The sequence below is a fragment of the Hyla sarda genome, chromosome 4 (genome assembly GCF_029499605.1).
Source record: "Hyla sarda isolate aHylSar1 chromosome 4, aHylSar1.hap1, whole genome shotgun sequence".
Taxonomy (NCBI): Eukaryota; Metazoa; Chordata; class Amphibia; order Anura; family Hylidae; genus Hyla; species Hyla sarda.
The window spans coordinates 344,249,870-344,275,458 of NC_079192.1; the positions used below are offsets into that span (position 1 = coordinate 344,249,870).

Here is a 25,589-nt window from a genome sequence, read left to right on the forward strand (position 1 = left end):
CCTATAAGGCTGAGTATAGTCTATGTGATACAGTCCTAACCTCAGTATCTGAGGAGAGGGATTTAGGAGTAATTATTTCAGAAGACTTAAAGGTAGGAAGACAACGTAATAGAGCAGCAAAATGCTTGTATGTATAGGGAGAGGTATAAGCAGTAGAAAGAGGGAAGTGCTCATGCCACTGTACAGAACACTAGTGAGACCTCACTTGTATTTTGCACAGTACTGAAAGCCATACCTCTAGATGGAGATAGATATTTTGAAGAGAGTTCAGAGAACAGCTACTAAACTAGTACATGGGTTGAAGGATAAAACTTATCAGGATAGATTAAGGGTGCGTTCACACGGAGTAAATGAAGAGTAATTCACGCTGAAAAATTTACGGACGGAATATTTATTTTTTCGCAGGAAATTCACGCGGAATTGCACGCGGACATGGGGGAGAAAGAATGAATGGTTTTTCAGCCATTTCTGCGCAAATTGCGTGCGAATTCAACGCAAATTCCACGCAAATTGCGCATGAAAACAATGTCGGGCGGAATTTGTTTTCACCATTGACTTCAATTGATTTCTGCTAGCGGATTCCGCTTGAAGAATGAACATGTTCTTTCTTCAAGCGGAACGGAATTCAGCGTCGGAATTCTGCTAGCAGAATTTCCGCAGTGTGAACAGGACAGCAGAAATAACATTAAAGTCAATGGGCAGAGGGGATTAATTTGGAGAGGAGAATGCAAGAGGAATTACTCGAGTAAATTCCTCTTGAATTACTCCGTGTGAACGCACCCTAAAGGGTAGCTCCCACCATCCTATTTTTTTTTCTGTCCCTGCCTATTGCCAATCTATCCCTAACCCCCTCCCTGCTTTTAATTTTTCTTTTTACTATATTAAAAATAACTTTATGTCTGCCTGTTAGTGTGCTCACAAACCCCCCCGCCCGCATACCCCGTTCCCTCTTACTTACAGATACTGCAGAGTCTGGCAGCAGGCGTGCAGGTGCAGAGGCGGCGACAACACGTGCGGGAGGAGTGGCCTCCCAGCCAGTGGCCGGGGAGCCAATGCGCTCGCTCCCGCCTGTCTGATTCACAGGCAGGGAGCGAGAGCAGCCTAAATGAAAAAGGACTGATTGCCAGGCCAAAATCAGTCCTTTTTCAGGCGTGACGTCACGCCAGGCTGCATCCGGCCACTAGGAGGGAGACCCCTAATGGCCGGTTTTCAAATGTAAATTACACCATGTTAATAAAATTAAAAAATAATAATGAAACTATATTAGAGATATATACATATGTACTACAACATAAAAAAAAAAAAAAAAAAAAAAAAAACAAGTTGCCCATTTAAAAGGACCTTAAGATGTATAGCTTGGAAGAAAGACAAGACAGAGGGGATATGATAAAAACTTTTAAATACATTAAGGAAATCAAAACAATAAATGAGGAGAGTATATTTAAAAGAAGAAAAACTACCACAAGAGGACATAGTTTTGAATTAGATGGGCAAAGGTTTCTGCAGTAATATCAGGAAGTATTACATTACTGAGAGAGTAGTGGATGCCTGGAATAGCCTTCCTGCAGAAGTGGTCGCTGCAAATACAGTGAAGGAGTTTAAGCATGAAGCTATCCTTCTTATGAGATAGAAATAGGTATAAGGCTATCCTTCATATAAGGTAGGGACAAGGACTATTCATAAGTATTCAGAACATTGGGCAGACAAGATGGGCCAAATGGCTCTTATGTGCCGACACATTCTGTGTTTCTGCTGTTTTTACATCTAGATGAAAATACTTTGCCATTTTGTAGATCAATTAGATTCAATATTCTTAAATGTGTACACACTGAACTGAATAGTTAAAGAATCACTCCGAGATGTATTCATTTATTTTTGCTTATATAGTGCAGCATAGACTATTATTAGAGAATATTGTAGAGACTTGTGACTGCCTCCATCTTGATTCGAAGAAAAGCTTCAATCGCCCTGCGGGTGATCTGATGAGTCTGAAAAATCTGTGCAGATACTTTAGATGCAGTGATCAGTATTGATCATGGCATCTAAAAGGTTAATGTCGCCATTAGTGGCAGGTCCCCGGCTGCAGATAACAGCAACCATCTTTGCTTGATCACCACATCGGGAGAGAAAATAATTGCGGATCCCAGCAACGTAAATGTGCGCAAAGTACCAGGGAATATCGACATACAGTACATTTACATTGCATGTCGTCTAGCGGTTAGTTTGCGAGGTGGTAATGTGCACGTGGCCCAAATTTATAAAATGTATTAAAGCATACCTGTCTTTTCAACAAACTTTGCATAAATCAGACAAAAATGCTTCTTTCACTTGTTATCAGGGTTTGTTCCCTCTTGCCTACCCCCTGTTAAAATGTAGGCCCCTTTTAGTCCTGTAAGATCATTCAGGCATAAAATTACAGAAGACAATACAAGCCTATAGAGTGAGGAGGGCGATGGAAGGGAAAGTGCCTGTGAACACAGCAGCACAACACAGGGATGTGGAATTCCTATCGCCCGACGACCAGGACTAGCAGTTTTGGGCGCCGGGCAGGTGAATTTGGCTGGCCCTTAGCCCGGCTTCGGGCAAGCAGGGCCGGACCTGAAAAGTGCGGCGGCGATCTGCAGTCTGTATGGAGCGGGCTCCCGATTCCTGCCCGCTCCATACTCTGCAGCCCCCGGCTGTTTTCAGTAGCCGGGGGCCGCCGCTAATAGCCAGCATGTGGCGATCGCCGTGGCTGGCTATTAACCCTTTAGATCGTCGCTGTCAAAGCTGACAGCGGCGTCTAAAGGGAGATGTGAATGCTCCCTGGTGGGCTAGTGGGGTGGATCGCCCCATCCCCCCCCCCCCCCCCGCAGCACGATCACGGGGGGGAGATCCACTATAGAGGTGGCTGGAGGGCTTACCTCTGTTCCCTGCTGTCCCGCCCTGTCTTTGATAGATCCTGGCTGGACCAGGCTCTATCAATGGATCACAGAGCACACAGATTAATAGAATTCAATAGAACTCTATTCATCTGTCTGAGGAATCTAATGATTCCTCCTATAAAAGTGTAAAAAAAAAATAAAAAAAATAAAAAAGTTTTAATAAAAGTTTGAAAGACACACATTAACCCAGTGGTCTTCAAACTGTGCCCCTCCAGATGTTACAAAACTACAACTCCCAGCATGCCAGGACAGCCATTGGCTGTCCGGGCATGCTGGGAGTTGTAGTTTTGCAACATCAGGAGGGCCACAGTTTGAAGACCGCTGCATTAACCCCTTCCATGTTAAAAGTTCAAATCACCCCATTTTCCTATATAAAAACATGCAAACATAATAAAAATAAACATATTTGGTATCGCTTTGTGCGCAATTGTACAACCTATTAAAATATAACATTATGTATCCCGTACGGTGAATGTAAAAAAATTCCAAACCACAGATTTGGAATTTTTATAATATCCCAGAAAAAAAAGTTAAAAAGCGATTAAAAAGTCAGATCAATACCAAAATGGTACCGATACAAAAAACAGATTATGGCGCAAAAAATGAGCCCTCATACAGCCTGGTATGCGAAAAGAAAATAAAGCTACAGGGGTTAAAAAATGGCAATTAAAAAAATTAGAAAAAAAAATTAGAAAAAAAAAAATTAGTAAAACATGACGTAAACGATACAAATCTGGTATCGCTGTAATCAGGCGCCTAAAGTATAAAACTAACATGTTATCTCAAGCACAAGGTAAATGGCGCAGAAAAGAAAAACCCCAAATCTGCAAAATTATCTTTTACTATTTCAATTTCACTTCCCTTAATATATATGTATATATATATTTTTTTTTTGGGGGGGTTCAGAGAATATGTTATTGAAAAATTAAAAGGTATCAATATAGTAGGTAGTTATGGCTATTATAGGGCGAGGAGGAAAAAATTAGAGCGTAAAAGCGAAAATTGGCCCGGACAAGTGGATCGTCATGAGGGACAAGTAGATTTTGCTCCATTTTAGTCCCGTGGACAAGTAGTTTTTTATAAAAATTCCACACCCCTGCAACAGAGAGACAGAGATAGTACAGACAGCTCTGTAAAGGCAGGGTTCACACCACATTTTTGCAATTCAGTTCCCGTATAAGGTTTTTGATGAAAAACGGATTCCCCAAAACCTGACTAAACTGTATCAGTACAGGTGTACAAATTTTAATACGTATACAGTTGAAACCTGTATACGCTTAGAAAAAGGATGTACGGTTGCATCTGTTTTTTAAGGGGAAAAAAAGTATACGTTTTTAACTTTTTACTCCATTAGAAATAAAGTTTCACTTGTTTGATTGAAATTCCAAGACTTTCGGTGTGCGCTGCGCATGTTCAAAGTCAAAAACCGTATGGTGCTGTTCTGAACGGTTTCCACTGACTCCCATGTTAAATTTTTTTTTAATGACTTCCGGTTCCGGCGCGCGGATGTGAGGTACGGTGAGAGAGAGCTCCGGCCGCACCGCTTCGTCCACCCACTCCTAACACCTTATCCAGCAATCTTTTCCTAACTGTCTGGGGCCAGAGGTTAGTGGAGTGCGGCAGGCACCAGATGGACCGCTTTGTACAAAGGAGCGGGGACGGGCAGGGCCAGAGAGCAGGGACGCAATTACAACCCTGTGGAGAGCTGGGGGCCGGGAAGATGGCGGCGATTCGCGCCCCTGCCGGAGAGCTCCCCATGACTCCACTCACTGACACAGCGGGATCGCTGGCAAGCCTGCTGGCTGGGTCGGAGGAGGCCATGATTCCGGGACTGCCGTTCTCATTTCAGTCACTGGCCACTCTAATGGCAGCGGAGGTAACGAAAATGCTCCTGCCTGACTTAAAAATGCAAATTGATGCCTCTATTGCCTCTGCCCTTACCCATGTCCAAGGAGAGGTGTCCCTTCATACCTCCCAGATAGCTGACCTGGAGGAGCGGATGAATGTAATGGAGGAGGAGATGATGTCTGCTGAACAAAAACTGCAGCAGTCTGCTCAACTCACTAAAGCTCTACAGGAAAAGACAGATGATTTAGAAAATCGCTCAGGAGCAACCTGAGACTGGTGGGTTTACCTGAATCAATACAGTCTCATCAACTATGCGCCATTTGTGCGGAGGAACTGCCACAAGCACTGGGCATTAAAGTTAAGGCTGCAGTGGAGAGAGCTCATAGACTAGGCCCTGTAAGACAACCTGCGGCCTCTTCTGTTGCTAATGCTGATAACAGACCAAGACAAGTGATCACGAAATTCTTAAACTATGCGGACAAGGCTTTGATTCTCTCTACCTACAAAAAGCTGACATCTCCTCTGATGGTACGTGGTCACAAGGTATTGCTGTTTAATGATTTCTCAGCGGAGGTGGCAAAGAGGCGCAAGGCGTTTTCTCCAGTTTGTTCGCAACTGGTGGCTCAACAGAGAAAGTTCACTCTACAATACCCTGCAGTGCTCCGAGTTTTCAAGTTAGATGGCACTACTGAATCTTTTACTACGCCTGAAGATGCGATGGCGGTGCATTGCCGTGGAATGAGATTTGCCATAGAATGAGATGGTCCGCCTCCATCACATCCTATTGGCTCTCTGTTGTCACGTGACATATTTAAACTTCACGCATCGATGCGCACAGTAGTCTCAGTTTGGCTATCACAGGGAGAGGATCTCCTCACCCTGTGATAGCTGAAGCTGCACGGAGCTCACATGGGCTCTGTGGCCCGACAGAAGTTCACACATGTATGCAGCTCATACGGCTGCCTCATTTACTGTTGATCTACTCCCCGTCCCCCGCATCTCTACTCCCCGTCCCCCGCAGCTCTACTCCCTGTCCCCCGCAGCTGTACTCGCTCTACTCCCCGTCCCCCGCAGCTCTACTCCCCGTCCCCCGCATCTCTACTCCCCGTCCCCTGTGAACGCTCAGGGAGCGATCCACAGCGCTATGGGGATTCCTACGCCCGATGGTGCTGTCATCAGTGTGCGTCCCCGCGAGCGCCCCACGCCCGCAGCTGTACTCCCCGTCCCGTTAACGCTAAGGGAGCGGGGAACAGAAAGTAGAGCATCGGGTGCAGGTAAAGTAGTACTGCGCATGCGCAGCACTACGCGAGCGTAGCACTACGCGAATAACTTTACCTGCGCCCGATGCTCTACTTTCTGTTCCCCGCTCCCTTAGCGTTAACGGGACGGGGAGTACAGCTGCGGGCGTGGGGCGCTCGCGGGGACGCACACTGATGACAGCACCATCGGGCGTAGGAATCCCCATAGCGCTGTGGATCGCTCCCTGAGCGTTCACAGGGGAAGGGGAGTAGAGATGCGGGGGACGGGGAGTAGAGCTGCGGGGGACGGGGAGTAGAGCGAGTACAGCTGCGGGGGACAGGGAGTAGAGCTGCGGGGGACGGGGAGTAGAGATGCGGGGGACGGGGAGTAGAGCGAGTACAGCTGCGGGGGACGGGGAGTAGAGCTGCGGGCGTGGGGCGCTCGCGGGGACGCACACGGATGACAGCGCCATCGGGCATCGGGATCCCGATAGCGCTGTGGATCAACAGTAAATGAGGCAGCCGTATGAGCTGCATACATGTGTGAACTTCTGTCGGGCCACAGAGGCCATGAGAGCTCCGTACAGCTTCAGCTATCACAGGGTGAGGAGATCCTCTCCCTGTGATAGCCAAACTGAGACTACTGTGCGCATCGATGCATGAAGTTTAAATATGTCACGTGACAACAGAGAGCCAATAGGATGTGATGGAGGCGGACCATCTCATTCTATGGCAAAGGGAGTAGATCAACAGTAAATGAGGCAGCCGTATGAGCTGCATACATGTGTGAACTTCTGTCGGGCCACAGAGCCCATGTGAGCTCCGTGCAGCTTCAGCTATCACAGGGTGAGGAGATCCTCTCCCTGTGATAGCCAAACTGAGACTACTGTGCGCATCGATGCGTGAAGTTTAAATATGTCACGTGACAACAGAGAGCCAATAGGATGTGATGGAGGCGGACCATCTCATTCTATGGCAAATCTCATTCCACGGCAATGCACCGGCGTTGAATTTGAGAGCCACAGTTGCAGGGACTACTTTGTCGGAGAAGAATAAGAGACGACGCCATGCAAGCCCTCCTAATCCACCAGTTGTGATGGAGTGACCTCACCTGACCTGATTCTGTCTGATTCCAGGGACTGTGGAATCTTTTTTTTCTTTTTCTTTTTTGCTCTGCGGACTAGTATGACCTTCTCCTTGGGTCGCTCTTTCCCTGAACTGTGATGGACTGCTTCATGATTCCCCTCGACTGCACGTGAGAAATATACTGTATCCCGTTTTATTTTTATTTTTTCTTCTTCTACTCTGGACTTTGTGACTGTTCCTTGCGCTCATGCTGATTATTTTACAGTTATGGTCTGCTCAGGACTCACCGTGGCGGCTTAGCTACCTGGGTGCTCACTCTTTCCCTTTCCCCACCTTCCCCCTCCCCCCCTCCTCTTTCCTTTCCCCATTCCCCCACCCGCCCCCCCCCCTACTCTTCTCTTCTACTCACCCTCTGTTGCCCCCCACCTCTTTACCCTACACCTTACCTTCTCCCCCCCATCCCTCCTACTTTTCTATCACTCCTTGCCTCCTTCTCTTCCATCCACTTACCTATTTACTTTTCTCCTGCCTGTTCTCACATGGCCTTGACACTGTCGTCTTATCACCATCCCAGAGGTTCAGGGCCGGAGCCTCTTCTGGTTTGCTTTGTACTGCTAAGAGGTGTACTGATGAGTTGGGTTTGCGAGAACCCAGTGGAGGTCCGCGGAAGAAGTGAAGTCCTTAATCTCCCTATCTCGCTTAGATCTATGGGATTTACCATAGACAGGGATTGGTTCTGTGTTATTGCCATTTATATGTTTGTGTTTTTTGTTTTTTGGGTTTTTCTCCCGGGGAGGCTGCACCTCATTAGGTTTATTTACTGTGCCTTTTGATCTTACCATTACTTGTATTACAGGTACACCTAGGTCTTTTATTCGTATTTTCCTATCCTCCATATGAAAATTATTTCTTGGAATACTAAGGGCTTGCGTTCTCCTGAGAAGCGTTCGTCTGTTTTACGCCATCTACAAAAACTGAAGGCGGATGTGGTACTTCTTCAGGAGACGCATTTAGTTACAGAGGATTTTGTGAGAATGCAGAAAATGTGGGTGGGACGTGTACTGGGGTCCCCAGCTGTAAATAGAAAAGGGGGGGTATTGATCCTGATACATAGGAGACTGGTACACAGTGTTAAAGCACATTGGGAAGATGTGGAGGGGTTGCTGCAACATGTCCTTTTGATGGAAGGGGATACTTCTTATAGCATATACAATGTGTATGGTCCTCAGTCTGGGAAAGCCAATTTTTTTGATGCTCTGACCTCGCACATTTTGACGGACACAGAAAGATTTATAGTGGTGGGCGGAGACTTTAACACCGTAGTCAATGCAGCGGAGGACAGGAGACGAGATGTGGGTAGTACACCACACATGGAACTATAATTTACAAACACTCCTTCACACTACGGGGCTAGTTGATGCGTGGAGACATCTGAATCCTACGGAACGAGAGTACACACATTTTTCACACCCTCACCTGTCCTGGTCACGCCTGGACTACCTGTTTATTTCCCATCCTCTTTTGTCGCATGTCCAATCTGAACACATTTATGACATAATTATCTCAGATCATGCACCAGTGGGATTGTCTTTGACCCCAGCAGTACCCCCGGGAGGAGATAGGGTTTGGAGGTTCCCTGCTATGCTAGCTAAAGATGAGTCTTTTGTCCAACTACTAAGCCACTGGTGGGAGGAATATGCCATGTTTAACGAGACACATAGGGACGACCCTCATTTGTTTTGGGAAGCTGGTAAGGCGGTGTTGAGGGGGAAAATTATAGCACATGTTGCCCACCATAAGAAATTGGCTAGGGACAATTATGATAGCATGACTAAGCGACTGAGACAAACCTATACTTCTTTCTTAGATGATCCAACTCCAGTAAAGAAAGACATATGGGTTCAAGCGCAGCATGATTTTGAAATCTCTCGGGCTGCAGTGGATTCCTACTACAGGGACCAGTTTAGGGCGGAGTTTTACAGGTCTGGGAAATTATTGGCCAATATGGCGCGTGGTCAGCGGCCCCTAGAGCCCATCCGGCCCCTTAGAGATAAGGCTGGCACCTGCATAGGCAGCCTAGGGATGTGGTGGAGGTTTTTCGTCAATTTTATCAAGACCTCTATATGGCCCAAGATATAGATACTGCTGCAGGGGATAGATTTTTGAGTTCCATTACACTTCCTGAATTGTCTGCAGAGGATAGAGACTTGATTAATGCTCCTATTACGCTGGAGGAGGTTACTCAGGTGATTTCCCGGTTGAAAAGCTGTAAGCCACCTGGACCCGACGGCTTTACGGGGGAATTTTTTAAGATTCTACGTGAGAAGCTTAGTCCAGTATTATTAGCAGTGTATGATAGTACGTTGTCGGTGGGGATGTTACCCCCATCTGGCAATTTGGCCCATATAAAGGTCCTACATAAGATGGGGAAGGACCCTTCTCAACCTAGCGCCTACCGCCCTATATCTTTAATAAATGTCGATATTAAACTCTTGTCCAAAATACTAGCAGACAGGCTGGCAATGTATTTGCCATCCCTGATAGGAACGCATCAGGTTGGTTTTATTAAAAATAGAGCTGCCGTGTTCAATATATGGACAGTCCTAGCAGTTCAAGGGGCGGTGTCGTCTCGTCCATACTCCAGCCGGGCTCCAGCACTATTGTCTTTAGACGCCGAAAAGGCTTTCGATAACGTACACTGGTCTTGGCTGGAGTTGGTACTGAACAAAATGGGGTTAACAGGTAGTTTTAGAACATTTTTGTCGGCTTTATATAAGAATCCTGTATCTAGAATACATCTACCGGGGTATCTTTCTACCCCATTTCCGCTACAGAAGGGCACAAGACAGGGATGCCCCCTCTCACCCCTGCTTTTTAACTTGGCCTTGGAGCCGCTGGCACAGTACTTTCTTCAGCACAGCATCTATGAAGGTATTATGGTGGGGTCGGAGGAGGTGCGAATTAGCTGCTTTGCTGATGATATACTGCTATATCTAAACGAACCAGAGACCCAGCTGCCGGCTGTTTTTAGAGCCTTGCTCACTTTTGGCTCTTTATCGGGCTACAAGGTGAATTTAGATAAAAGTCAACTGCTATTTTTAGGTTCGGGATCTCATGATCCTGCCCGGGTGCCCTTGGTTCAAGTAGCTCAGAAATATATCTCTTACTTAGGTATAAAGTTGGGTCGCACTCCACTCTCCCTGTATACTCTAAACTATCCCCCCCTTGTTTGCGAAAATTGAGGGTGAGTTGCACAGATGGCAGAACCTGCCTCTCTCGTTTTATGGTAGGGTGCAATTAATTAAAATGATGAGCTTCCCAAAAATCCTCTATCCGCTGCAGACAATTCCCGTTATTACGCCATACTGATGTTAAAAGGCTCCATGCTAGTTTTACAAGGTTTATTTGGATAGGTAAACGCCCAAGAGTAGCCTATGACACTTTATGTCTAGCAAGAGAGAAGGGGGGATTGCAAATGCCTAATGCTCGTCTATATAATTTGTCAGCTATTTTTAGACCTGTCCGGGACTGGATCTTTGATACCGCTCATTTTTCAAACACGCCCTTGGAGAGGGGTCTCTGCCCGCTGGGTTCACTATCCACTCTGTTTCACTTACCTTATAAAGATATCCCTGGCTCATTGAGAAAGAATGTACTATTTAGTGACACATTGGCAACGTGGAAGGCGCTCCATAAAATGTGTGGGATGCCTTGGTGTCTTTCTAGACACTTTCAGTTGTGGAGCACCCCTGCGCTTGATCACTGTACCAATAGTCCGATAGGCAACAAGTGGAAATCGCTGGGTATCACTCAGTTTGCTGATTTCTTGACTGAATCTACTGGAGTGTTCATGAGCTGGGGGGAATTCCAGAGCAAATATACCCTTCCCGATTCCCATCAGTGGCTGTATAATCAATTATGCTCTTTTTTTCAATGGTGTGGTGAGAGGTTATGCGACGGTAGAAAAACCTAATGATTTTGACAAATTGTTGGGGAACACACAATCCCACCGTTCCCTTTCGCTGATCTACGCAACCATCAGGGATATAGCGTTAAAGGGACAGGGGGCCACAGCTCTTGCCAAATGGTCCTCTAAACTTGGTGACTCTGATATCGCCCCTGTTTACTAGAGGGCTTATTGGCTGTCAATGGCTCTACCCCCAGTGCACAATTAAGAGAAATTCATTGGCGTATTCTACATAAGGCTACGTATGCATTTAAATGGAGGGGCACGCCACCCCCGCCTCCGTTCCTCACGCATTGTCCGACATGTCAACTACAGGGTGCAGACCTCTGGCATTGCTTATGGGAATGCCCGCAGGTGTCGAAATTGTGGTCTTACCTATCATCTTTAATACTGACCATTTGGGATAGACATTTACCGTTCTCCCCCGAACCATACCTCTTTCACCATCTACCTGTTAGAGAATCGAACCCTCCTGATAGGGGCAAAATACCCAAGGGTGTACACTTACTTATCTTGATTGCTAAACTGTGCTTGCTTAGACATTGGCTCCAACCTACCGTGCCAACAATCACAGAAATCTTAAAGGAATATCATTCTGTACTACATAGAGAGATGTTATTGTCCATAAGATGCTCAGAGTTGCATGCTAAGGCCTTTTTTAATAAATGGAAAAGATATTTGCACTACTTACCTGATGACGGCGAACGTCACAGGATAATGACATATTTTAAACATACTACATGGTATTTAACCCCTTAAGGACGCAGGACGTAAATGTACGTCCTGGTGAGGTGGTACTTAACGCACCAGGACGTACATTTACGTCCTAAGCATAACCGCGGGCATCGGAGCGATGCCCGTGTCATGCGCGGCTGATCACAGCCAGGGACCCGCCGGCAATGGCCGACGCCCGCGATCTCGCGGGCGTCCGCCATTAACCCCTCAGGTGCCGGGATCAATACAGATCCCGGCATCTGCGGCAGTTCGCCATTTAAATGAACGATCGGATCGCCCGCAGCGCTGCTGCGGGGATCCGATCATTCATAACGCCGCACGGAGGTCCCCTCTCCTTCCTCCGTGCGGCTCCCGGCGTCTCCTGCTCTGGTCTGTGATCGAGCAGACCAGAGCAGGAGATGACCGATAATACTGATCTGTTCTATGTCCTCTACATAGAACAGATCAGTATTAGCAATCATGGTATTGCTATGAATAGTCCCCTATGGGGACTATTCAAGTGTAAAAAAAAAAAATGTAAAAAAATGTAAAAGTAAAAAAAAAAAAAGTGAAAAATCCCCTCCCCCAATAAAAAAGTAAAACGTCAGTTTTTTCCTATTTTACCCCCAAAAAGCGTAAAAAACATTTTTTATAGACATATTTGGTATCGCCGCGTGCGTAAATGTCCGAACTATTAAAATAAAATGTTAATGATCCCGTACGGTGAACGGCGTGGACGGAAAAAAATTAAAAAAGTCCAAAATTCCTACTTTTTTAATACATTTTATTAAAAAAAAAAATTATAAAAAATATATTAAAAGTTTTTTATATGCAAATGTGGTATCAAAAAAAAGTACAGATCATGGCGCAAAAAATGAGCCCCCATACCGCTACTTATACGGAAAAATAAAAAAGTTAGAGGTCATCAAAATAAAGGGATTATAAACGTACTAATTTGGTTAAAAAGTTTGTGATTTTTTTTTAGCGCAACAATAATATAAAAGTATATAATAATGGGTATCATTTTAATCGTATTGACCCTCAGAATAAAGAACACATGTCATTTTTACCATAAATTGTACGGCGTGAAAACAAAACCTTCCAAAATTTGCAAAATTGCGTTTTTCGTTTTAATTTCCCCACAAAAATAGTGTTTTTTGGTTGCGCCATACATTTTATGATATAATGAGTGATGTCATTACAAAGGACAACTGGTCGCGCAAAAAACAAGCCCTCATACTAGTCTGTGGATGAAAATATAAAAGAGTTATGATTTTTAGAAGGCGAGGAGGAAAAAATGAAAACGTAAAAATTAAATTGTCTGAGTCCTTAAGGCCAAAATGGGCTGAGTCCTTAAGGGGTTAACTGAGGCTCTCAGGGGCACTCTTGGTAATCTAGAACTATCATCTTAATGTTGTATAATCTTCTACATCCTTGGCTTTCTATGGGATCCCACTATTAGAACTCTCTGTATGCATAATGTATAGTCTGACCTCAGGTGGCCAATACCCTACATAGGCACGACACTGTACTCGGGGTGGGGATGGAGCAGCTTTCCTTGGGAGATTTGAGGTTTTGTTTCACAGTTGTTACTTGTTATTTCCTATATTTTGGGGGTAATCCTCCGTATTACAAAATGGATCCAGACGATACTTTTGACCTATTATCCTGACATTGTATTGTTGTTCCAGATTTTGACTGATTTTAATGCACCTTTGTCATATATGCTTTGTACATGCTCTGGATCCGTGAATAAAGTATATTTAAAAAAAAAAAAAAAAAAAAAATTAATAAATAACATACGGTTTCAATATGGTTTTTCACTCGGCCCAAAAACAGTGGTAGGCTCTGGTACGGGAAAAACGGGCAAAACTGTAAAAGATACAAAATGGACACAACCGGATGCATCGTTTGGCATACGGTTTTCAAAGGAGAGTTAATGCATACAGTTTAATACGGTTCCATACGGTTTTCAAATTGAAAACATATACGGGAACTGTATTGCAAAAACATGGTGTGAACCCAGCCTAAGGCAGCATTCACATCTCGTTTTTGCAATATGGTTCCCTTATCCGGTTTCAGAGTAAAAACCGCATGGAACCGTATTGCAAACCGTATGTATAGACATGTCATTGAAAACTGTATGCCAAACGTAGCATTCGCTTGTGTACGTTTTGCACCATTTACGGTTTTATCAGTTTTTCTCGAACCTACTGCGGTTTTATGTCCCGGTGAAAAAACGGATACAACCTGTATACATTTTTTTTTTAAATGGTGGTGAATGGGAACCGTACAGAACCGTATGTGCGTATGGTTCCATCCGGTTTGCACAATATGGTTTTTGCAGTTTGCACATGCGCAGTGCATGCCCAGAGTTCTTCCCACAAATAGAACAAGAAGAACTCTATTTAAAAGGAGCTATCCAGGCGGGCGTGTCCGCTGCCGCTTCATGCGGTGGTCAACATTCGCTATCTGGCTAGCGAGTCGGGCCCCATACAGGAGATCGCGGGGGCCCCCATCAGTCGGACCCCCCGCGATCTGAAACTTATCCCCTATCCTTAGGATAGGGGATACATTTTTAAGCACTGGACTACCCCTTTAATTAAGCACAAACATAAAACCGTATCCTTTTTTTTTCAAAAAAACGTATTAAACCGTATGGAACCGGACATCCGTTTTCAAACCGTATACGGTTTAAAACCGTACAGAGGTATATACGGTTGTACACGGTTCGGTCCGCTTTTGAGAGATACGTGGTTTTTTAAAATTTTTTTTTTTTTTACAAAAAAACCGATACGGGAACCGTATTGCAAAAACGAGACGCGAATGCAGCCTAAAGCCTAAGTAAGATCTCTCACTCCATTGCTTTATAGACTGCTCACTGCTGGTTTGTCATGTCTTCTGTATATGGAGACATAGAAGTGTAGGCTCTCTTCTGTGTGTGCAGTGTATGGACATTAGGATCTGCCCACCAGCTGCAATTTACAGATAAACCATGCAGAGCAAACACAACATACAAGTCATATAATGGCCAGAAATAAAGCTCTATAAAGAAATAAAGTAAAAGGTTGTCAAAGGCAATGTTCAGACAAGGTAGGTGTAGCAGCTTTCCCCCGGCACATTGTGCCCTAAAAATCTGTGAGCAAATCAGTGTACAATGTATGTATATGGGGTTTAGGAATGCCCATTTACACATTGTAATATAAAAGTCAGTCATTTTGGGGCATTAGAAATCTATTAGTAAAAACTATGCTACACCCAAATAAAACCTAAAAGGCATGAGCCATAAAAACAAATGTAGGGCATAGTGAATCCCTGTTGAGCAGACATTACCTTTTAGACCATGCTTCAGGCAGTGCTCCAATACAAAGAAAAACTGCTGCAATGGGGGGAAATCAGAATCCAGGCTTCTGTCCAGATTTAGAGCAGACTGGATCAATACCTTTATAGAAATCTTCATTATATTCATTAAGTTGGCCCGCTCGTCCATCCTGATTCCTCTATAAAAGACTAAAAAGATGCACAAGAAAACCATTACATTCCCTGCTTCTGTAACGTCACGCCACATAGATGACAACATTACAGTCTCAGTTCATCTTTACATATTAAAGTCATACTCTTTTCAAGTAAAAAGTGAAGCACAGATAGCATAAGTATGAATGTTCCCTTATGTCCCACTCACATATGCCCTGGAAACTGAGGCACAAGAAGTTGCACTACAGAGATGCTTTTGTATGGTAGGGTCACACATTGCATATATGCAGCGTAGTTCGCGCTGTACAAAATCCGGTGCAGTGGGAAATACACTGCGTATTCTCCTCTGAGCAAACACAAAGGGTTACCTAGCGGCAGCTCCGTGTGGGCAATGAGGTTTGGAGGCGGACCCAGCGCACCAGTCACGGCGGAGCACTTGCCCCTCCTCCATACAGGACTGCCGCAGGGAAGCCCTGTGTGCTTGCTCATAGGAGAATAAGCAGTGTATTTCTCAATGCACAAAATCTGCAGTGTATACGCAATGTGTGAGCCTACCTTTAAAGGTGAACTGCAATCACATTTAAAGGGTTACCCTACTCCCCAGAGTCCGGAAGTAAATGTTCTGAACGCTGGGTGCGGGCTTCGGTGTTCGTGCCCCCCCTCTTGACGTCAAGCCCTGCCCCCTCAATGCAAGTCTATGGGAGGGGGGCATACAGGAGAGAACCTCCTCCCTCACTCTGCTATACACAGCCCAGAGCAGTTCAGTGTGTGAGATGAGCTATGATTGGCTAAGGCTACACACACACCCACCCTCAGCACTCCTGACTGCATTTCCTGATTTTGGACTTCTGCCAGGCCAGTAGAAGTCCAAAGTCTGTGCAAGAGATGGGGGGGGGGGGGAAATGTGCCCCGAACAAGTAGGGAGACACCTAGTGGCAGCTTTTTTAAAAACAAATAAAACATAGAAAACTTAATTTTTAAACAGTACATTAGAAAGATTTTCTTTATTTACCATAAAGGAGTGCAATAGCAAAAAAATTTTTAATTAGAGTGCCCATTTAAATTACCAAACAGTGTGGTCGATATATATTTATTTTCACACACACAGTGGGGGAGATTTGTCAAAACAGCGGTGCATTTGCCCATATCAACCAGATTGCTTCTTTCGTTTTCAAAGAAGCCTGTGAAAAATGAAAGCAGCACTCTGGTTGCTATGGGCAACTGCACCAATCTTCCTCTACAGAGGTTTTGATAAACCTCCCCCTATATGTACATATATGTTTAATTGATCCCTCCCTCTGCATGTAGAAGCAGGGGCACTCAGCTGATGTTGCCATCTACTCCATGGCTGTGGATGGTGAACCAAATCAAGAAGTAGTAGAATTGCTATGAATATAGTGACAGCAAAATGGCCAATGGGAGTGCCATGTAATATATCAGGGGACAGTCTGCCCTTTCCCCCAGGAATGCCCTTTGGGTACTGCCATCATAAAGGATAATGAAACATTGGACATTTATGCAGATACCTTTATTTTTCGGAAGTTGTACTGCTATGGAGTTCTTATCCAGCTGTGTCTCCACTCATTGAATACCCAATGTCACCAATAGTTATGGCCACCAAGAAGATTCAGAAGAGATAGCCATGCTTGTGCAGCTCCACCTATGCATCTGGATCTCACCACATGCATTGCAAGAGGAGGTGCCCTTTTGTCCTTTTCATTAAAGGGGTACTCCTGTGGAATTTTTTTTTAACAGGTTTGTATATTACTTCTATAAAAAAAAAAAAAAATCTTAATCCTTCCAGTACTTCTTAGCTGCTGTATACTAAGAGGAAACTATTTTCCTTTTTGGATTTCTTTTCTGTCTGACCACAGTGCTCTCTGCTGACACCTCTGTCCATTTTAGGAACTGTCCAGAGCAGCATATGTTTGCTGTGGGGATTTTCTCCTGCTCTGAACTGTTCCTGACATGGACAGAGGTGTCAGAAGAAAGCACTGTGGTCGTGACAGAAAATAAATCCAAAAATAAAAGAATTTCCTCTGTAGTATACAGCCGCTAATAAGTACTGGAAGGACCAAGCCCATTTTGACCGTAAGGACCAGAGCACTTTTTGCAATTCTGACCACTGTCACTTTAAGCATTAATAACTCTGGGATGCTTGTACTTATGAATTTGATTCCGAGAAAGTTTTTTCGTGACATATTCTACTTTATGTTAGTGGTAAATTTCCTTCGATACTTGCATCATTTCTTGGGGAAAAATGCAAACATTTCATGAAAAATTAGATAATTTAGCATTTTTATAACTTTGAAGCAGGGATCGACCGATTATCGGTCTGGCCGATATTATCGGCAGATATTCAAGATTTTGGACATTATCGGTATCGGCAATTACCTTGCCGATATGCCAATAATGCCCCGCCCCGGCCAGAGACCACCGCCGCCGCTGCCCCATTGCCTCCCCCATCCCCGGTTTTATAATTACCTGTTCACGGGGCCACGCTACTTCTGGCTCCTGCGGCGTCCTGCGCTATTGCGCTGCGCAGCGCAATGACGAGTGACATCCTCAACGCGACGTCACCATCAGTGCGCACAGTGACAGCTCAGGACGACGCCGGAGCCAGAAGTAGCACGGACCCCGGGAACAGGTAATTATAAAACCGGGGGAGGCAATGGAGCAGCGGCAGTGGTGGTTGGACTAGGGAGGACCCCCAGACAGGCAGGGGGAGAGAAAATATTATGAAAACTGCACCCCTCAACGTATTCAAAATGACATTCAAAAAGTTTGTTAACCCTTTAGATGTTTCACATTGGAGGCGAAAATTCAAAATCTTCATTTTTTTTTTACACTAACATGTTCTTGTAGACCCATATTTTTTATTTTTACAAGGGGAAAAAGAAGAAAAAGCCCCCCCAAAATTTGTTACCCAATTTCTCTCATAGTTACATGTTACCCAATTTCTCTCGAGTAAGGAAATACCTCATATGTGGATGTAAAGTGCTCTGTGGTCGCAGTAGAGGGCTCAGAAGAAGAAGGAGCAACAATGGGATTTTGGAGAGCGAACTTTGCCGAAATGGTTTTTGCGGGGCATGTCGCATTCAGGAAGCCCCCATAGTGCAAGAACAGTTAAACACATCCCACATGGCATACCATTTCGGAAACTAAACCCCTCAAGGAACGTAACAAGGGGTACAGTGAGCATTTACACCCCACTGGCGTTTGACAGATCTTTGTAACAGTAGGCTGTCCAAATGAAAAATTAAATTTTTCATTTTCACAGACCACGGTTCCAAAAATCTGTCAGACACCTGTGGGGTGTTAAGGCGCACTATACCCCTTGTTATGTTCCGTGAGGGGTGTAGTTTCCAAAATGGGGTCACATGTGGGTATTTATTTTGCGTTTATGTCAGAACCGCTGTAAAATCAGCCACCCCTGTGCAAATCACCAATTTAGACCTCAAATGTACATAGTGCGCTCCCACTCCTGAGAGCATTTTATGCCCACATATGGGGTATTTCCGTACTTGGGAGAAATTGTGTTACAATTCACCAACCCCCCCCCTTTACTTCTTATGAAATGAAAAGCATGGGGCAACACCAGCATGTTAGTGTAAAAAATAAAATAAAAAATTACACTAACAGGCTGGTATAGACCCCAACTTTTCCTTTACATAAGGGGTAAAAGCCCCCAAAATTTGTAACGCACATTTCTCCTGGGAACGGAAATACCCCATATGTGGCCCTAAACTGTTGCCTTGAAATATGACAGGTCTCCGAAATGAGAGAACGCCATGTAAAAGGCGCCATTTGAGGACTAAATTAGGGATTTTCATAGGGGTGTACCCGGATACAAGCGTTAGACTTGCTTCCTCTATCAAAAATACTGTACATCAGTTTTCCCCAAACAGGATGTCTCCAGCTGTTGCAAAACTCCCAACATGCCTGGACAGTCAATGGCTGTTCGGCAATACTGGGAGTTGTTATTTTGCAACAGCTGGAGGCTCCGTTTTGGAAAAACTGACGTACAAGACGTTTTTAATTGGGGGGCGGCGAAAGTGTAAGGGTGTAGTGTATATGTAGTGTTTTACTCTTTATTTTTTAGGGTTAGTGTAGTGCAGTGTAGGGTTTTTAGGGTACATTCACATGGGCGGAGATTTACAGTGAGTTTCCCGCTGCAGCGGAAAAATTTCCGCATCTCAAACTTGAAGCGGGAAACTTGGTGTAAATCCCCACCCATGTGAATGTACCCTGTACATTCATGGGGGGGGGGGGACCAGGGACACTACAACTCCCAGCATGCACTGACAGACCGTGAATGCTGGGAGCTGTAGTTATGCAACAGCTAGAGGCACACTGGTTGGGATTGGGAAACACTGAGTTAGGTAACAGACTACCGCAGTGTTTCCGCACCACTGTCTGTTTCCTAACTCAGTGTTTCCCAACCCATGTGCCTCCAGCTGTTGCAAAACTACAACTCCCAGCATGACCAAACAGCCGAAGGGCATGTTGAGAGTTGTAGTTATGCAACATCTGGAGGAGAACAGTTTTGAGACCACTATGTAGTGGTCTCCAAACTGTAGCCCTCCAGATGTTGCAAAACTTCAACTCCAAGCATGCCCAGACTGCCCAGGCATGTTGGGAGTTGTAGTTCTGCAACATCTGAAGGGCCAGATGTTACAGAACTACAACTACCAGCATGCCTGGACTGTCTGGGCATGTGGAGAGTTGTACTTTTGCAACATATGGAAGGACAGTGGTCTCCAAACTGTGGCCCTCCATATGTTGCAAAACTAACACTCCCAGCATGCCCAGATAGCCAAAGGCTGTCCGGGCATGCTGGGAGTTGTAGTTTTGAAACTCCTAGATACAGCTGTGAAGATCACTTTATGGGGATCTTCACAGTTGCATCTGACACCGCCGCCACTTGCCTGCCTCCTGTCAGCCGCCGTTCCTGGTCCCCGTGCCGGTCCCCACACCATCGCTGCCATCTTTCGCAGTCGAGGGGCGGGCAGAGCGGAGGAAATTAACTTTCACCCCCGCCCTGCGATTTGCTGGTCAGTCCTGACCGGACAATCACAGGGGATAGGAGGAGGTGGCACTCCTACCACCTCAATCCTATCCTTCAGAATGGTCGGAGCTGTCACGCTCCAATCATCCCTATTTTCCAGGCTATTGGGTCATCAGAGACGCGATCAGCCCCGAATCGCCGCAAATCGCCGATCTGAACTGGTCTCAGGGCCCCCCAGGCATTTCCACGGGATGCCTGCTGAATGATTTGGTTGGATAGGGGCTGGACTACAGACGTCATTCTCCAAAGTGACCAGGAAAGAAGAAAGATGAGTGGCGAGAGGCAGCGGCAGTGGCAGCCCACTCTAGAGTTACTCTGGGGAAGCAAATCTGCAAAAGAATGAGCAAGTTGTGGATTTAAAAGGCCAGAGCATACTCACTAATTCCCCATGTAAAAAATATTTCGACTACCCACGGATGGCATGTGTAAAACCCCATCCACATGTATTGCACTGATCTGTGCAAATTTTATCACATCTGAACTTAAAAAGAATGCGGCACTATGCTTGTAAGGCTAGGTTCACATTGCCTTCGGGCTTCACAAAAGAAAGCTACGTTGACAATGCACACACTATTTTTCCCCCGCTAAACTACCAGATTCCCGACAGACCCAATTTCAGTCAATGGGATCAGTCAGGACCCGATTGAGTCAGTTGTGCTGCTCGGCACAAAATAAATAAATAAATGGCGAATAGACCAAGAACAGGACGGAGCACAGCGGCAATGTGAATCTAGCCTTAGTGATGGGTTGGGGGAGGGAATAACCATAATGACATCCAGATTTCGGTCAGTGACTATGGTATCTGTAGACAAAATTTATTTTGAGAAGTTTATGAAGCTAAAAATAAAATAAAAAAAAATTTCCTTTACCCATAGCAACCAACCAAATTTTATATTCTTCTAAAAAAAATGACACATCTCTGATTCATTGTAATGGGTAGACAGTCTCTCTTTTAAACATCTTCATAAATCTGTAGTGACTGGGCACATCCTTTTCTTACTACACAAACAACTTATCCCTTAGCACTCTCACCAGGGGGGGGGGGGGGGCATGGATTTTTTGGCTTTACAACAGCGAAAAGCAATAAGTGCTCCAGTATGATATATCCCTTTCCATGTTATGGGTACAGTCACACATGTGTATTTTGCTGCAGATTTTCTGCTGTTTTTTTCCTATGAATTGACTTCAATGGGTAGGAAATATCAGCAGAAAAAAATCTTCAGCAAAACACACAGGTGAACATGCATAGACAATGACAAGTCCATTAGTGTACAGGTACGGCTCAGCTCGACTTCATGGTCACAAGACCATGTACCTGTCGTCAACAAAAACTTTTTATATAATGTAGGTAATACTGTCAAGGCTGGCTTCTGGTTAGGCCTTAAACTGTGAGTGACTGCCGCTGTATACTGCTGAGTGTTGACAAACGAAATATACACCAGAAAAAACGTTGGGATCAAAACTCTTTCTCAGCAGGAAGCTCAGGAGCTGTTCCCAAAGAGTTCTGAGAGTTCTGTTTATTTCACAGAAGTACATTGGTTTTTACATTTGACAAAAAGGGGAGAATAGTTATCACATCAAAATCATCATTTTATATTTTGATTGGTTATTTGAGTATTGCGTCTGTATATATTAACATATTTAAGCATTCATTTCTCTCTTGCCCTCTCACTTTTCTACCAGAAAATTCCGGATTTCTCTGTCCTTCTGCACAGTCTAGATTTCTTTTGACTTCTTATTTTACTTCTTTTGGCCTCGTCCCAAGGTCTTCATCTTAGTCACCATCAAATTGCAAGCTGAAATGTCTATAAGGGAAATAATGTTTTTCTGCAGCATATTAGCATATATATCTATTTTTAATAAATATATATATATTAATCAGTATTTAAAACCATAATGGTCATCCTTATCAATACTATTATATGTGTATTTGTAATATACAGGGTGGGCCATTTTGGGAATGGATGGTGATATTAACTTCCTGTTTGTGGCACATTAGTATATGTGAGGGGGGAAACTTTTCAAGATGGGTGGTGACCATGGCGGCCATTTTGAATCCAACTTTAGTTTTTTCAATAGGAAGAGAGTCATGTGACACATCAAACTTATTTAGAATTTCACAAGAAAAACGATGAAGTTTTAATGTAACTTTATTCTTGCATGAGTTATTTACAAGTTTCTGACCACTTATAAAATGTGTTCAATGTGCTGTCCATTGTGTTGGATTGTCAATGCAGCCCTCTTCTCCCTCTCTTCACACACTGATAGCAACACCGCAGGAGAAATGCTAGCACAGGCTTCCAGTATCCGTAGTTTCAGGTGCTGCACATCTCGTATCTTCACAGCATAGACAATTGCCTTCAGATGACCCCAAAGATAAAAAGTCTAAGGGGGTCAGATCGGGAGACCTTGGGGGCCATTCAACTGGCCCACGATGACCAATCCACTTTCCAGGAAGCTGTTCATCTAGGAATGCTCGTACTTGACACCCATAATGTGGTGGTGCACCATCTTGCTGGAAAAACTCAGGGAACGTGCCAGCTTCAGGGCATAAAGAGGGAAACACATCATCATGTAGCAATTTCGCATATCCAGTGGCCTACATGATGCGGTGTTTCCCTCTTTATACACTGAAGCTGGCGCGTTCCCTGAGTTTTTCCAGCAAGATGGTGCACCACCACATTATGGGCGTCAGGTCCGAGCATTCCTAGATGAACAGTTTCCTGAAAAGTGGATTGGTCATCGTGGGCCAGTTGAATGGCCCCCAAGGTCTCCCGATCTGACCCCCTTAGACTTTTATCTTTGGGGTCATCTGAAGGCAATTGTCTATGCTGTGAAGATACGAGATGTGCAGCACCTGAAACTACGGATACTGGAAGCCTGTGCTAGCATTTCTCCTGCGGTGTTGCTATCAGTGTGTGACGAGTGGGAGAAGAGGGCTGCATTGACAATCCAACACAATGGGCAGCACATTGAACACATTTTATCAGTGGTCAGAAACCTGTAAATAACTCATGAAAGAATAAAGTTACGTTAAAACCAAGCACATCATTGTTTTTCTTGTGAAAATCCCAAGAAGTATGATATGTCACATGACCCACTTCTTATTGAAAAAACAAAAGTTGGATTCAAAATGGCCACCATGGTCACAACCCATCTTGAAAAGTTTCCCCCCTCACATATACTAATGTGCCACAAACAGGAAGTTAATATCACCAACCATTCCCATTTTATTAAGGTGTATCCATATAAATGGCCCACCCTGTACATTGGCTTAAAGATATGTAGATTTTTTGTCCCTGCAGCTATTGCCAGTGTGTCTCTATGAGGAGTCCAAATACAGGAAGTACGGGTGGACAAGCAGGGCTCTGTGCCGAGGACAGGCGGGGCTCTGTACACCGAGGCTCTATGAAATGCTCCTGGCTCACACATCAAGATAATTGACAAACCAAGAGTCCGCACTAGAGATGAGCGAAGTTACAGTTACATCGTAACCAATGTATATTACAAACATACATACCATGGTATTATCAACATTATATAAAAAGTTTTTGCTGACAACAGGTACACTTTAAGCTGAGTATGCTATTCAGATAGCACACGTCTGATGAAGGAGGTGCAGCATGTGCTTAGAAAAAGGCGTACTCAGGTCACAAGCATCTACCACACAAGTCATGTGATCATGCAGTCGAGCTACGCGGTCGCTTCCCCTGCAGACTTATGGACTTGTCATTGTCTTTGCCAACCAGGGTGTCTCCAGCTGGTCTATGCACATAGACAGGTGTAATAGTTGTATGAAATGCATTTGTTCTGTGCAAAAAGTGCAAAAAAGTGAAAGTGCGCCGTCTGGTGATTTCTACGGTTTGGCTGTTTTCCGCTCACCGACAGCGATATTTCTGCACATCAGACACATCAGCTTCACTGCGGCTGCCGAAAAACACTTTTCCAAGCTTGGACTGGTCCAGTCCTTCCATCACTACATCTGTATTAGAAAGAAAAGTCTTTCCTCTTTGCCATGAACTGGGTTGAAAGCAGCCACAATATTTCTTCTAAGTGTAGGGTCACATGTGCCATTTTTTGCTGCTGCATATTGGCTAACAAAATCAGCTGCGGAAAATATGCAGCAAAATATGGCACGTTACCCTACCGTAACCAAAAATTATGCCAATCTATGAAACATATTGCCAAGACAGATCTAGGATTTATACTTACGCTTATCCTGGTATGTTGTGGGCCTGCCACCAATACCCCTAGATCAGTGTGTACCTCCATCTATTGCACAACTACAACTCCCAGCATGCCTGGACATCCCTTGGCAGGACAAGGCAACAGTTGGTTGTCCCAGATCTAGCGCACAATGCAGACATCACATGACACATTCCCTTCATACAGTGATTCTACATGATGTAGTGGGGACTCAGTAGCCCAATGTTTTCTAACCATGGCACCTCCAGCTGTTGCAAGACTACAACTCCCAGCATGCCCGGACAGACTCTGGCTGTCCGGGCATGCTGGGAGTTGTAGTTTTGCAACAGCTGGAGGCACCCTGGTTGGGAACCACTGCAGTAGCCCCTCAGTGACAGCTCTGCACCACTGCCCACACATTGAGAAGACGCTACCAGCACAAGTGCCAGCTGTGTGAGGGCAGAGTACCGGGGCCACACTGAGGGATAGCCGCCAATGACTGCACATAACAGTGCCGCCCCAAACCACTGACCTCTAGTGACGGGAAAAAGTTATAAAAGTGCCGACCAGTCCTCTCAGCTGCAGCCTGCCATCACAGGAAAACAAGGACACAGCGCCGCCCAGTCCCAGCTACGGGTCCCCGCCAGGAACATTTCATATTGCTACAGCGATCCATGGACATGTGATTAGTCACGTGTACAGGGGGCGTTGTGTTCTGATGTAAGGAGGTGGAGGAATGACGTAATAATGTATACAGCAGAGCTGAGTGTGGTCAGAGTGTCTGTGCTGTAGTGATGTGGATGTCTCTGTATACACAACGTGTATATACCGTGCAGGATTATGTGTAGCTGTGTATAATGTATATACTGTGCAGGGCTGTGTATAATGTATATTCTGTGCAGGGCTATGTATAATGTATATACTGTGCAGGGCTATGTAAAATATGTGTATGTAGCTATGTATAATGTATATACTGTGCAGTGCTATGTATAATATGTGTGTGTAGCTGTGTATAATGTATATACTGTGCAGGGCTATGTATAATGTATATACTGTGCAGGGCTATGTATAATATGTGTGTGTAG

The 25,589-nt window shown here is 44.8% G+C and overlaps 1 protein-coding gene across 7 annotated transcripts in view; it reads right to left on the bottom strand.

Moving 5' to 3' along the window:
• The window catches only part of RUFY1 (RUN and FYVE domain containing 1), a 147,665-nt gene extending 122,479 nt beyond the window's left edge, over positions 1–25,186 (bottom strand). For 5 of the 7 annotated variants that reach the window (XR_008843088.1, XM_056516537.1, XM_056516532.1 and 2 more), the window contains exons 1-2: positions 25,037–25,186; positions 15,111–15,287 (exon numbers count right to left, since the gene is read on the bottom strand). Coding sequence is in view for 6 of the 7 variants with exons in the window: in XM_056516537.1 (XP_056372512.1) it covers positions 15,111–15,267 (157 nt within the window). In the remaining variant the exon portion in view is untranslated. Of the gene's footprint in view, positions 1–15,110; positions 15,288–21,991; positions 22,125–24,531; positions 24,739–25,036 lie in introns of those variants that run through there. The other 2 variants (XM_056516534.1, XM_056516535.1) reach the window with 2 other exon arrangements.
• Between the last annotated feature and the right edge of the window lie 403 nt (positions 25,187–25,589).